This window comes from Rattus norvegicus, chromosome 7 (assembly GCF_021556685.1).
Source record: "Rattus norvegicus strain SHRSP/BbbUtx chromosome 7, alternate assembly SHRSP_T2T, whole genome shotgun sequence".
Taxonomy (NCBI): Eukaryota; Metazoa; Chordata; class Mammalia; order Rodentia; family Muridae; genus Rattus; species Rattus norvegicus.
The window spans coordinates 47,949,909-47,962,532 of NC_141540.1; the positions used below are offsets into that span (position 1 = coordinate 47,949,909).

At 37.0% G+C, this 12,624-nt stretch overlaps 1 protein-coding gene across 2 annotated transcripts in view; it reads right to left on the minus strand.

Moving 5' to 3' along the window:
- Lrriq1 (leucine-rich repeats and IQ motif containing 1) overlaps positions 1 to 12,624 on the minus strand; it is a 218,294-nt gene that overhangs the window by 16,940 nt on the left and 188,730 nt on the right. For both annotated transcript variants that reach the window (NM_001447135.1, XM_087556318.1), the window contains 1 exon segment: positions 376 to 496. In NM_001447135.1, coding sequence (NP_001434064.1) covers positions 376 to 496 — 121 coding nt within the window.

Sequence of the window (12,624 nt, forward strand, 5' to 3'; positions counted from 1 at the left end):
TTCTTTATAATATTTATAAGCAATAAAGGCCCAAATGCACTATCGAACATGCACATTTAACCTTTAAAAGTTACCCTAAAAATTATTAGAAAGCAGTTCAAGGAATTCAACAGGCTCAAGAGCCTAGAGCAGTGAAGAAGCTTGATTTCCATAATATAATTAAAGAAATACCGGTGTTGTTAATTTCAGAAATAATTTAATTTGGTCTATATCAAAGGAGAAATGCAAGGGAAGAAAAGAGGCCAAAGGCTTGTTTGTGGGCAGCACAGGTGGCTGGCCCCCTACCCCCTATCTGTCAAAGAAAGCTTGCTGGCAATAACCTCTGTCGATTCATTTTTGATTTCTAAATTAATTCTGAAGGAAACCATAGCTTACTTGAGGATCCCGTCGAGTATCTGTGTGTCTGGCTTTTTTTTTCTTTGTTCACAGACAAAGTACTTGCACTGGTCATGGAAAAAAGGTCTAAATCCGTGTCTTCTCTGCTTACAAGTCTTGCCTGGGAGCAATGGGGGAGAATGTATACAATCATGAAACAAAATATGGCATTTTTCTGAATGCAGCTCACATTACCCCAAATAAACAAACAGGCTCTGTCAAACAACCTTCTTCAAAATGATCCCACAATCCTTTATTGCTGCCCAGGCAGAACAAATGCACTATGTCAAAGTATTTTCTTGCAAATAAGAGGCGATTTTAAAATTGAGGTTTGCCATTTGAGTCTGCACAACAAAAGAAAACATTTTACTACAGTAATTTTGATGAAAATCAATCTTAAAAGCAGTGGGTGAAACTTTAAACAGCTTAACATCACTTACTGACCAAGTATATTATTTAATACTAATTAAATGTTAGAAATGTCATGTTAGATTTTTCCCCAGTATATGTACTTACACTGGATATAGGAGCATTTTCTGTCAACAGACCTCTAAATGAGTTTTCCCTATTTGTGTACCATTGCATCAGAGACTATATACATCCTTTCATTATAACCAATCTCCGTGTAAATATTACACTTTAAATGGTCTAATTTTGAGGTCATGTTAAATATATAGTAATTTCAAGACATATTTCGTACACCCAGTGTATCATTCATTTCATCTAAAATTAATTTTGTACCTTTATTACTATGTTACACTGATGTTCAGCACCAATATAGAGTTGCTTCTTACCTATAGGATCTTCTCTTACGGAATGCCTGGCATCATAGGAATTTATCAAGAGTGAGCTGTGAACTGGGGAATATACTCTTATGGAAAAGAAAACAGCCTCTAAGTGGATGGGATCTACCCCAAACCACTGCATAATTGGATCCCTGTGAGAGAGTATTGTTCTAAATGTTTGATGGGAGGAAAACTTAAACACAGTGAAATGAAGACAAGAAACCACCACTGTGGTTAAAAAGTTATCTGCGTAATGAATTATACAGACTCAAGGAAGCAGAATCTAAATATCCTCTTTCACTTTTAGATTTCACCTCCTTCCCCCCACCTCCTCCTCCACCTTCTCAGTGCTTTAATTTTAACCTCAGACCCTTTATTTTTCTTACCCCAGATCCTTCTTCTCTTCCTCCCTCTGTTCCCCCTTCTCTCCTTCATTTCTACCCTCTCCTGCACCCTCTTCTTCTTCCTCCTCCTCTTCTGTCACCATTCTTCCCCTCCCCTTTCTTCTTCGGAAAGCCTCCTCCTGCCTGTCCTGGCACTATCTAGAGATAAGACCACAAGCAGACACGGCGTCTTGTTTGCCATTTTCCTTCCCATTCTTTTCCCATCTTCTCACTCTCACTCACGAATGATTAAAATTATTGCATTTTCCCCAAATAAACTTTCTTTTAATGTTCCATTTGTGCATATTTATTTTGTATAACACATTTTAAATTTGTATACACTATGGAGTAGTCCCAAACAGCTATTGACATATGAATTCATGAGCAAACTTATCAAGCCCTCCATAAACAAACCTTCAGGCCAACTCTTAAATTCAAACCATAAAACATAGAAAATCACATTTTAAAGTTAAATTTAACAGTAACACATGCCTTCACAAAAGTGGCATCTAACAGCTTCAAATTAAACTTGCAGAAAGTTTTGTTTTATTTCATGGGAAGACTGATCCTGACAGGTGGAATCTCGACCACTTTCTCCTACAAAGCCTAGAATTCTTACACACAGACTCAATCCATGTCTGTCAGTGAATATGGTATGTTCCATAGATTATTAATATTTAAATACTATATCTGAAATGTTGACTTTATTCCTGTCATATCAACTAAATCTGTCTATCTGTCTGTCTGTCTATCTATCTATCTATCTATCTATCTATCTATCTATCTATCTATCTATCTCTTTTCTACTCTATGATTTCTGTTATTGGGATAGAATGCATTTCTCAAAAAGGCTTATATTCTGATGGCTTGGTCTGAGCTAGTAGACCTAATGGTCAGTGATTGAATCATGAGGCCTCACAGAATCTGTGGCTTAATCCATTGATTAACTGAAAATCTGTTGGAATAATTGGGAGATGGAAAAAATTGAAGGGTGGGTAATTTAGAAGTAGAAGTAGGTTACTAGGGGCTATGTCTTGTCCTGGGGGTGCCTTCCTGTTTCTATCTCTTAGCTGCTATCACCATAATTCCAGAAACACAGACACTAGTGACTATGGACTGCAGTTCCTGAAACAGTGAGTTTCCTTTCATTAAGTTTTTCTTTTATGTATTTGCCAAAGTAACCTAAACATAGACAGAACACACAAAAATACTTATTTAGCATTTCCACAGTTTCCAGGACCTGGTAAGTACTGTAGATGACAAGTCACATATGTCAAATGATGCAATTCTTACATGTAACTTACAGAATCCATCCCTATAGCTTAAACATGTATACGTTACTAGTAACAACTAATACAATATAAATGCCATGTATGTAGATGTCATAGCATATTGTGTAGAGACAACACAAAAGAAACATTTACACGTTTAGTACACAAGTATTTTCCCAAATATCTTTTTTTGTATTTTAAGTTAAACAATATGAGTTCAATGAATATAAAAGAATTGTTCTTAAAACAATATAACTAACCACACATTAAATATTTATGTTGCAAAAGTATATGTCAAATGTCATAATGTTAAATAATGGTATAAACAAACAACATAATTTATACAATATTCTAAATGGAATTCTGTACCAATTATTTACTAAACAGTAATTTTGGAAAGAATTTTTTTAACATTTCTTTTTCTGGACAAGTGTCCTTTCCTAGTTCATCTATGCAATTCTAAAGCTTACTTCTATCTCATGGAAAGGACATGAATTTTGAACAGACTCTCCAAATATTTAGGGTCTGATCTTCCTACAGTTGCCACATTTTAACCAACAGTAACATTTTATATTATTTATTAAAGAACAGGAACAGCTGTTTAATCTATATGATTGTAAGAAATATTTAAAGTCAAGACATAACAACATCACACTTTAAATTATTTGTTTATTTACTTTTTTATATGTATGGTGTTTTATCTGCTTGGTCATATGTGAATTACTTGCATCCTGACATCAAAGAAGCCAGAAAAGGGTGTTGATTCCCCAGGAACTGAAGATACAGATTGGGCAAAACTTTATGTGGGTGCTGGTAATAGAAGTCAGGTCCTCTACAGGAACAAGCAGTTATTTCAAACACCAAGCCATGTCTCTAGCTCCCTAATATCATATCTTAAAAACAAATATCGAAGTTTTTTATTACACAGACCTTGTTTTAAGGAAGAGAAAATCAAGGGTTTTAAAGATGAAATTCTCTTGTAAGTTCCCTTGTAAAGGTTTTTTGTTGTTTGTTTTTTGTTTTTTAATCGCTGTTATTATTGTTGTTGGTGGTGGTTTGTTTGTTTTTATGTATTTACTTATACTCTTTTGGGAGCACACTAACATCCTCAAAGGAGGATGTTTCAGTTATCAATGTGTTTTTCACCTAGAGGTGAAAATTCTTATTGCTTATCAACATCATAAACATTATAATGCAAAACCAACCAAGATGATGAATAATTTTCAGTAAGTGTCCCTTTTGCTAAATATGACTCTTCTTTTCATAACTAAGATGAATTTTAATGATTTCCTGTGAGATGCTTTTTCACTGTATATCGTGTCTGTAAGATCTAAATGTAGTCTACTCATTTTAAATATTTCAATAATCTACAGTACTGACTCTTTGTAGGTCTTAAAATCTCACTTTTACTTATGTAGAGCTGAATGACAAAGATCTTTTCTTCACAGTAGGGAATTATCATTGTACATATTCACCTTATTAATAATGCAGAGTGAGTGGGAACTATGTTTGATAAGTGTGGGAAAGATAATTCCCATGCTTTAAATATCTGTCTGTCTGTCTGTCTATCATCTATCTATCTATCTATCTATCTATCTATCTATCTATCTATCTATCTATCATCTATCTAGCTAGGTAATTTATATGCAATGAAACACATAGACTTTGAATAAAGTTTAATAATGTTAAATTGTTATTACTAAAATTTCATATTTTGAAAGTTTTGAATTAAAACTTGCAGGGAAGTTTCAGAAAACCATGTCAACCATTTCCTTTCCATTCTAAGTCTTGCTTGCTCAGTAATTTTTATGTAACAACAATTACCCTTGCTTCTAACAAGTCAACAAATTAATATTTGGGATGCAAAACTACTAAAGTGCAGACACTGATTCGCATTGAGCAGATTTTACCTGTAATATTTCTTTTGCTTGTAGTTCTATTGCATGTATACGTTGGTATAATTTCCACTATAACCAAGTCAAAAAAGTTTCAATCTAAAAGAAAACCATTTCCATCATACTGAGGCTAACTAGTAACTACTGATTCGCTACTGTTAATACTGTGATTTTCAGAATGTTACATAAGAGAAGTTGTACAGTATTTACTACATAGGAATCTGAGGCAAACTCCTCATAGCTAGTGTCATGTTCTTTCTCCATGCTAATAGTTATCTTGCTTATTGCTGTACAATCCTTTTATTGTAAATTCATTTACCAGTGTTCCATTGCTATATTTTTTTTCCCACTGAGTGGATTTTGGTTACATTTTGGAGCTGTCAAAAACAAAACTACTATAAAGAGTTGTGCTACATTTTAAATACTTTTAAAAATTCTTTGAGAATTTTATGCAAACCATTTTGGTCATATTCATCCCCTGTAGTACTATTTATTTAATTTTTAATTGGTTATTTTATTAATTTACATTTCAGATGTTATTCCCTTTCCCGGTTTCCTTTCTTCAATCCCCCTATCCCATCACTCCTCCCCCTGCTTTTATGAGGGTGCTCTGTCACTCCCTACACACCAATTCCTATCTCACTGCCTTGGCATTCCTTTACACTGGGGCATCGAGCCTTCCCAGGACCAAGGGCCTCTCTTTCCATTGATGTCTGACAAGGCCATCCTCTGCTACACAGGCGGCTGGAGCCATGGTTGGTGGTTTAGACCCTGGTAGCTCTGGGGTGTCTGGTTGGTTGACATCGTTGTTCTACCTATGGGGCTGCGAACCCCTTCAGTTCCTTCAGTCCTTTACCTAACTCTTCCACTGGGGTCCTTGTGCTCAGTCTAATGGTTGGCTGCAAGGATCTTCCTCTGTATTTGTCATGCTCTGGCAGAGCCTCTCAGAAGATAGCTATATCAGACTCCTGTCAGCAAGCACTTCTTAGCATTCACAATATGTTTAGTTCTTTTAGAAAATGTTCAGTATGATACTGTTAGCTCATCTGAGACACGTTTGTTTACCTTCAAAAGAAACTGTCAGTTTTTTTTCAAGTCTAGCTATGTAACCTATTAATTCCCTCTTCAAATGTATGGCCTCTTTCTCTTTACTATTGTGACATATATATTATTATCTTGTTGGATACATATACATGTAAGTATATAAATATAGTCTGTTAAGTTTGTTTAATGTTGCTTTTATATATATGATTTCAGAGCAGAACAAATAGTATTTTATAACAAATTAGAGGGATTGTTCTTAAGAAAGATTCTCTCTCTATCATTAGTTGCTTTTATAGGTGTAAGTGTAGGTCATGTAAGGTTTTCCCCTTCTATATCAGCATGAACCACAACACTGACCAGCATTCAAAGATACCCCTAAAGGTTCAAGAGTGGCATTTATACCATGGAAGTAACCATAAACTCTCTAACTAGACTTAGAGGACACTCAGCAGGAGGGAAGTCATACCTGGTACTGGATACCTGGCCAACTACCCGGAACTAGTGAGATCATGGATTGTAAAGGAGAACCTACTGCCACTATTTACTAGAAAGAATAATTCCTAACTGTATTCTCAAACTTACCGTTACACCCACAGAAAGGTGTAGCTCTCACCTTGAGTCAAGACAACACAAAACAAAATAATTTCTTTTTGCAGCAATCAAACTATTACAGAAAACCAAAACTGATCTTAATACAGGGATTAAGTGATACTGGGGTCCTCAACCCCAAAAGAGGTGCATCTACCGCCAAGACCGACACCTAAGTCAGGGAACATTGTGGAGAGGGTGAAGAAACATTATATAACAACAGAGGTTCTCTGTACCACCATGTAATCTAGAAACATGGCACCCATGGCATTATACCCATGGCACCTTAACAATATTACCAAAAATATTTCTGAGGAATTACAACATTAATAGATATGCTAAAATGAAATGGAGAATTAAATAATAGCTATATTCTCTAATTTCAAAGCCAAATCTAATTCCAGATTAATGCAAACTATGGGTATTACCTGGAAAATCCAAGAATGATCTGTTTATCAATTTTAATCAATTATCAACATAATTTTCACTATTGTTGACATATTTCCTAAAACTTTTCCCTTTTTATTTTTAGTTTTTACATATCAAATGTTAACCCCTTTCCCCCACCCACCCATCTACTCCTTCCTGTCTCCTTGCTCTGACATTTCCCTACATTTGGGGGTTCAGCCTTAGCAGGACCAAGGGCTTCTCCTCCCATTGGTGCCCAAGAAGGCCATCCTCTGCTACATATGCAACTGTAGCAATAAGTCTGTCCGTGTATACTCTTGGATGATGGTTTAGTCCTTGAGAGTTCTGGTTAGTTGGTATTGTTGTTCTTATGGGGTTGCAAACCCCTTCAGCTTCTACAATCCTTTCTCTAACTCCTCCACTGGGGACACCATTCTCAGTTCAATGGTTTGCTGCCAGCATCCGCCTCTGTATTTGTCATGCTCTGGCAGAGCCTCTCAGGAGACAGCTATATCAGGCTCCTGTCAGCAAGCACTTCTTGCCATCAGCAATATTGTCTGTGTTTGGTGGCTGTATGTATAGGGGCTGGATCCCCAATTGGGGCAGGCACTGAATGTCCATTCCTTCAATCTCTGCCCCAAACTTTGTTTCCATATCTCCTATGAACATTTTTATTCCCTCTTCTAAGAAGGACTAAAGCATTCGTACTGTAGTTGTCTATCTTTTTGAGCTTCATATAGTCTATGGATTGTATCATGGGTAATCCGAGCTTTTGGGCTTATCAGTGAGTGCATACCATGTGAGTTTTTTTGTGATTAGGTTATCTCATTCAGGATGATATTTTCTAGTTCCATCACTTGCCTATGGATTTCATGAAGTCATTGTTTTGTTTTTTTTTTTTTTGTGTGTGTGTGTGTTCCCCTCCCCACCCTCCACCCATTACCGCTCTCCCCACAACAATCACATTCACTGGGGGTTCAGCCTTAGCAGGACCCAGGGCTTCCCCTTCCACTGGTGCTCTTACTAGGATATTCATTGCTACCTATGGGGTCAGAGTCCAGGGTCAGTCCATGTATAGTCTTTAGGTAGTGGCTTAGTCCCTGGAAGCTCTGGTTGCTTGGCATTGTTGTTCATATGGGGTCTCGAGCCCCTTCAAGCTCTTCCAGTTCTTTCTCTGATTCCTTCAACGGGGGACCTATTCTCAGTTCAGTGGTTTGCTGCTGGCATTCACCTCTGTATTTGCTGTATTCTGGCTGTGTCTCTCAGGAGAGATCTACATCCGGTTCCTGTCAGCCTGCACTTCTTTGCTTCATCCATCTTATCTAGTTTGGTGGCTGTATATGTATGGGCCACATATGGGACAGGCTCTGAATGGGTGTTCCTTCTGCCTCTGTTTTAATCTTTGCCTCCCTATTCCCTGCCGAGGGTATTCTTGTTCCCCTTTTAAAGAAGGAGTGAAGCATTCGCATTTTGATCATCCGTCTTGAGTTTCATGTGTTCTGTGCATCTAGGGCAATTCAAGCATTTGGGCTAATAGCCACTTATCAATGAGTGCATACCATGTGTGTTTTTCTGTGATAGGGTTACTTCACTCAGGATGATATTTTCCAGTTCCTTCCATTTGCCTATGAATTTCATAAAGTCATTGTTTTTGATAGCTGAGTAATATTCCATTGTGTAGATGTACAACATTTTCTGTATCCATTTCCTCTGTTGAAGGACATCTGGGTTCTTTCCAGCTTCTGGCTATTACAAATAAGGCTGCGATGAACATAGTGGAGAATGTGTCCTTGTTATATGTTGGAGCATTTTTGGATATACGCCCAGGAGTGTTATAGCTGTGTCCTCAGATATACTATGTCCAGTTTTCTGAGGAGGCTCCAGACTGATTTCCAGATGGGTTGTACCGGCTTTCAATCCACCAACAATGGAGGAGTGTACCTCTTTCTCCATATCCTAGCCAGCATCTGTTGTCACCTGAGTTTTTTTTATCTTAGCCATTCTGACTGGTGAAAGATTGAATCTCAGGGTTGTTTTGATTTGCATTTCCCTGATGACTAAGGATGTTGAACATTTCTTTAGGTGCTTCTTAGCCATTTGATATTCCTCAGCTGAGAATTCTTTGTGTGACTCTCTACCCCATTTTTTTATCTTTATTAACTTGGGTGTTCCTTATTTACATTTCGATTATTATTCCCTTTCTTGGTTTCCAGGCCAACATCCCCCAACTCCTCCCTCTCCCCTTCTTTATGGGTATTCCCCTCCCCATCCTTCCCCCATTACTGCCCTCCCCCCAATAATCACATTCACTGAGGGTTCAGTCTTGGCAGGACCAAGGGCTTCCCCTTCCACTGGTGCTCTTACTAGGCTATTCATTGCTACCTATGAGGTCGGAGCCCAGGGTCAGTCCATGCATAGTCTTTAGGTAGTGGCTTAGTCCCTAGAAGCTCTGGTTAGTTGGCATTGTTGTTCATATGGGGTCTCAAGCCCCTTCAAGCTCTTCCAGTCCTTTCTCAGAGTCCTTCAACGGGGGTCCTGTTCTCTGTTCAGTGGTTTGCTGCTGGCATTCACCTATGTATTTGCCATATTCTGGCTGTGTCTCTCAGGAGAGATCTACATCCGGTTCCTGTCAGCCTGCACTTCTTTGCGTCATCCATTTTATCTAGTTTGGTGGCTGTATATATATGGGCCACATGTGGGGCAGGCTCTGAATGGTCTACCCCATTTTTCATAGGGTTACTTGATTTTCTGGAGTCTAACTACTTGAGTTCTATGTATATATCACATATTAGCCCTCTATCAGTTGTAGGATTGGTAAAGATCTTTTCCCAATCTGTTGGTTGCCATTTTGTCCTATTGACCGTGTTCTTTTCCTTATAGAAGTTTTGCAATTTTATGAGGTCCCATTTGTTGATTCTTGATCTTAGAGCATAGGCCATTGGTTTTTTTGTTCAGGAAAATTTGCCCAGTACCCATGTGATCCAGACTCTTCCCTACCTTCTCTTTTATTAGTTTGAGTGTATCTGGTTTGATGTGGAGGTCCTTGATCCACTTGGACTTGAGCTTTGTACAGGGTGATAAGAATGGATCAATTTGCATTTTTCCACATGCTGACCTCCAGTTGAACCAGCAACATTTGTTGAAAATGCTGACTTTTTTCTACTGGATGGTTTTAGTTCCTTTGTCAAAGATCAAGTGACCATAGGTGTGTGGGTTCATTTCTGGGTCTTCAATTCTATTCCAATGATCTATCTGCCTGTCTCTGTACCTATACCATACAGTTTTTTTTAATCACTATTGCTCTGTAATCCAGTATGAGATCAGGGATGGTGATTCCCCCAGAAATTCTTTTATTGTTAAGGATAGTTTTTGCTATCTTGGGATTTTTGTTATTTCAAATGAATTCACAAATTGCTTTTTCAAACACTATGAAGAATTGAGTTGGAATTTTGATGGGGATTACATTGAATCTGTATATTGCTTTTGGAAAGATGGCCATTTTTAAAATATTAATCTTGCCAATCCATGAGCATGGGAGATCTTTGTGTCTCTTGAGATCTTCAATTTCTTTCTTTAAAGACTTTAGGTTCTTGTCATACAGATTGTTCATTTGCTAAGTTAGAGTATTTTACATTATTCATGACTACTGCAAAGGGTGTTCTTGCCCTAATTTCTTTCTCAGCCTGTTTATTATTCGAATAGAGGAAGAATACTAATTTGCTTGAGTTAATTTTATATCCAGTCACTTTGCTGAAGTTGTTTTTCAGGCTTAGGAGTTGTCTTGTGGAACATTTGGGGTCACTGAAGTATACTATTATCTGCAAATAGTGATATTTTGATTTCTTCCCTTCCAATTTGTATCCCTTTGTCCTCCTTTTGTTGTCTGATTGCTCTGGAGAGGACTTTGAGTACTATATTGAATAAGCAGGGAGAGAGTGGACAGCCTTGTCTAGTACCTGATTTTAATGGGATTGCTTCAAGTTTCTCTGCATTTAGTTTGATGTTGGCTACTAGTTTACTGTATATTGCTTTTACTAAGTTTATGCATGGGCTTTGTAATCCTGATCTTTCCAAGGCTTTTAATATGAAGGGGTGTTGAATTTTACCAAATACTTTCTCAGCATTTAATGAGATGATCATGTTGTCTTTTCCTTTGAGTTTGTTTATAGAGTGGATTACGTTGATGGATTTCCATATATCGAACCATCTCTGGATCCCTGGGATGAAGACTACATGATGGATGTCATTTTGATGTGTTCTTGGATTTGGTTTGTGATAATTTTATTGTGTATTTTTGCATCAATATTCTTAGGAGAAAGTGATCTGAAATTCTCTTTCTTTGTTGGGTCTTTGCGTAGTTTATGAATAAGTGTAATTGTGGCTTCATAGAAGGAATTCAGTAGTGTTCCTTCTGTTTCCATTTTGTGGAATAACTTGGACAGTATTGGTATTAGGTCTTCTATGAAGGTCTGATACAATTCTGTTGTAATCCCATCTGGTCTTGGGCTTTTGTTGTTTGGCAGACTTTTAATAACTGCTTTTATTTCTTTAGAGTTATGGGACTGCTTAGATGGTTTATCTGATCCTGATTTAACTTTTGCACCTGTTATCTTTCTAGAAAATTGTCCATTTCATCCAGATATTCCAATTTTGTTGAATATAGGTTTTTGTAGCAGGATCTGATGATTTTTTTTGAATTCCTTGGTTTTTGTTGTTATGTCTCATTTTTCATTTCTGTTTTTTTTTTTAATTTGGATACTCTCTATGTGACCTCTGGTTATTCTGGCTAAGGGTTTATCTATCTTGTTGATTTTCTCAAAGGGCCAGCTCCTGGTTTTGGTGATTCTTTGTATAGTTCCTTTTGTTTCTACTTGGTTGATTTCAGTCTCGAGTTTCATTATTTCCTGCCATCCACTTTTCTTGGGTATATTTGCTTCTTTTTGTTCTAGAGCTTTTAGGTGTGCTGTCATGCTTCTAGTGTAGGCTCTCTCCAGTTTCATTTTGGAGGCACTCAGAGCTATTAGATTTCCTCTTAGCACTAAGTTTTCATTGTGTCCTCTAAGTTTGGGTATATTGTGCCTTTATTATCATTAAATTCTAAAAATTTTTTAATATTTTTTTATTTCTTCCTTGACCAAGTTATCATTGAGTTAAGCGTCTTTCAACTTCCATATGTATGTGGGCTTTTGGTCATTGCTGTTATTGAAGAACAGCCTTAGTCTGTGGTGATGTGATAGGATGCATGGGATTATTTAAATCTTCTTGTATCTTTTGAGGCCTGTTTTATGACCTATTATATCGTCAATTTTTGAGAAGGTACCATGAGGTGCTGAGAAGAAGATATATTCTTTTGTTTTAGGATTAAATGTTCTATAGGTATCTGTTAAATCCATTTGGTTCTCAAATTATTTAGTTTCTCTGTGTCTCTGTTTAGTTTCTGTTTTCATGATCTGTCCTTTGGTAAGAGTTGGGGGTTTAAGTCTACCACTATTATTGTGTGAGGTAAAATGTGTGCTTTGAGCTTCATTAAGATTTCTTTTATGAATGTAGGTGCCCTTGCATTTGGAGCATAGATATTCAGGATTGAGAGTTCATCTTGGTGGATTTTTCCTTTGATGAATATGAAGTGTCCTTCCTTATCTTTTCTGATAATTTTTTGTTGCAAGTTGATTTTATTCGATATTAGAATGGATACTCAAGCTTTTGCTTGGGACCATTTGCTTGGAATTTTTTTTTCCAGCTTTTTACTCTGAGGTAGAGTCTGTCACTGAGGTGTGTTTCCTGCCTGCAGCAAAACGCTGGGTCCTCTTTAAGTTTTCAATCTGTTAGTTTATATGTCTTTTTATTGGGAAATTGAGTCCATTGATATTCAGAA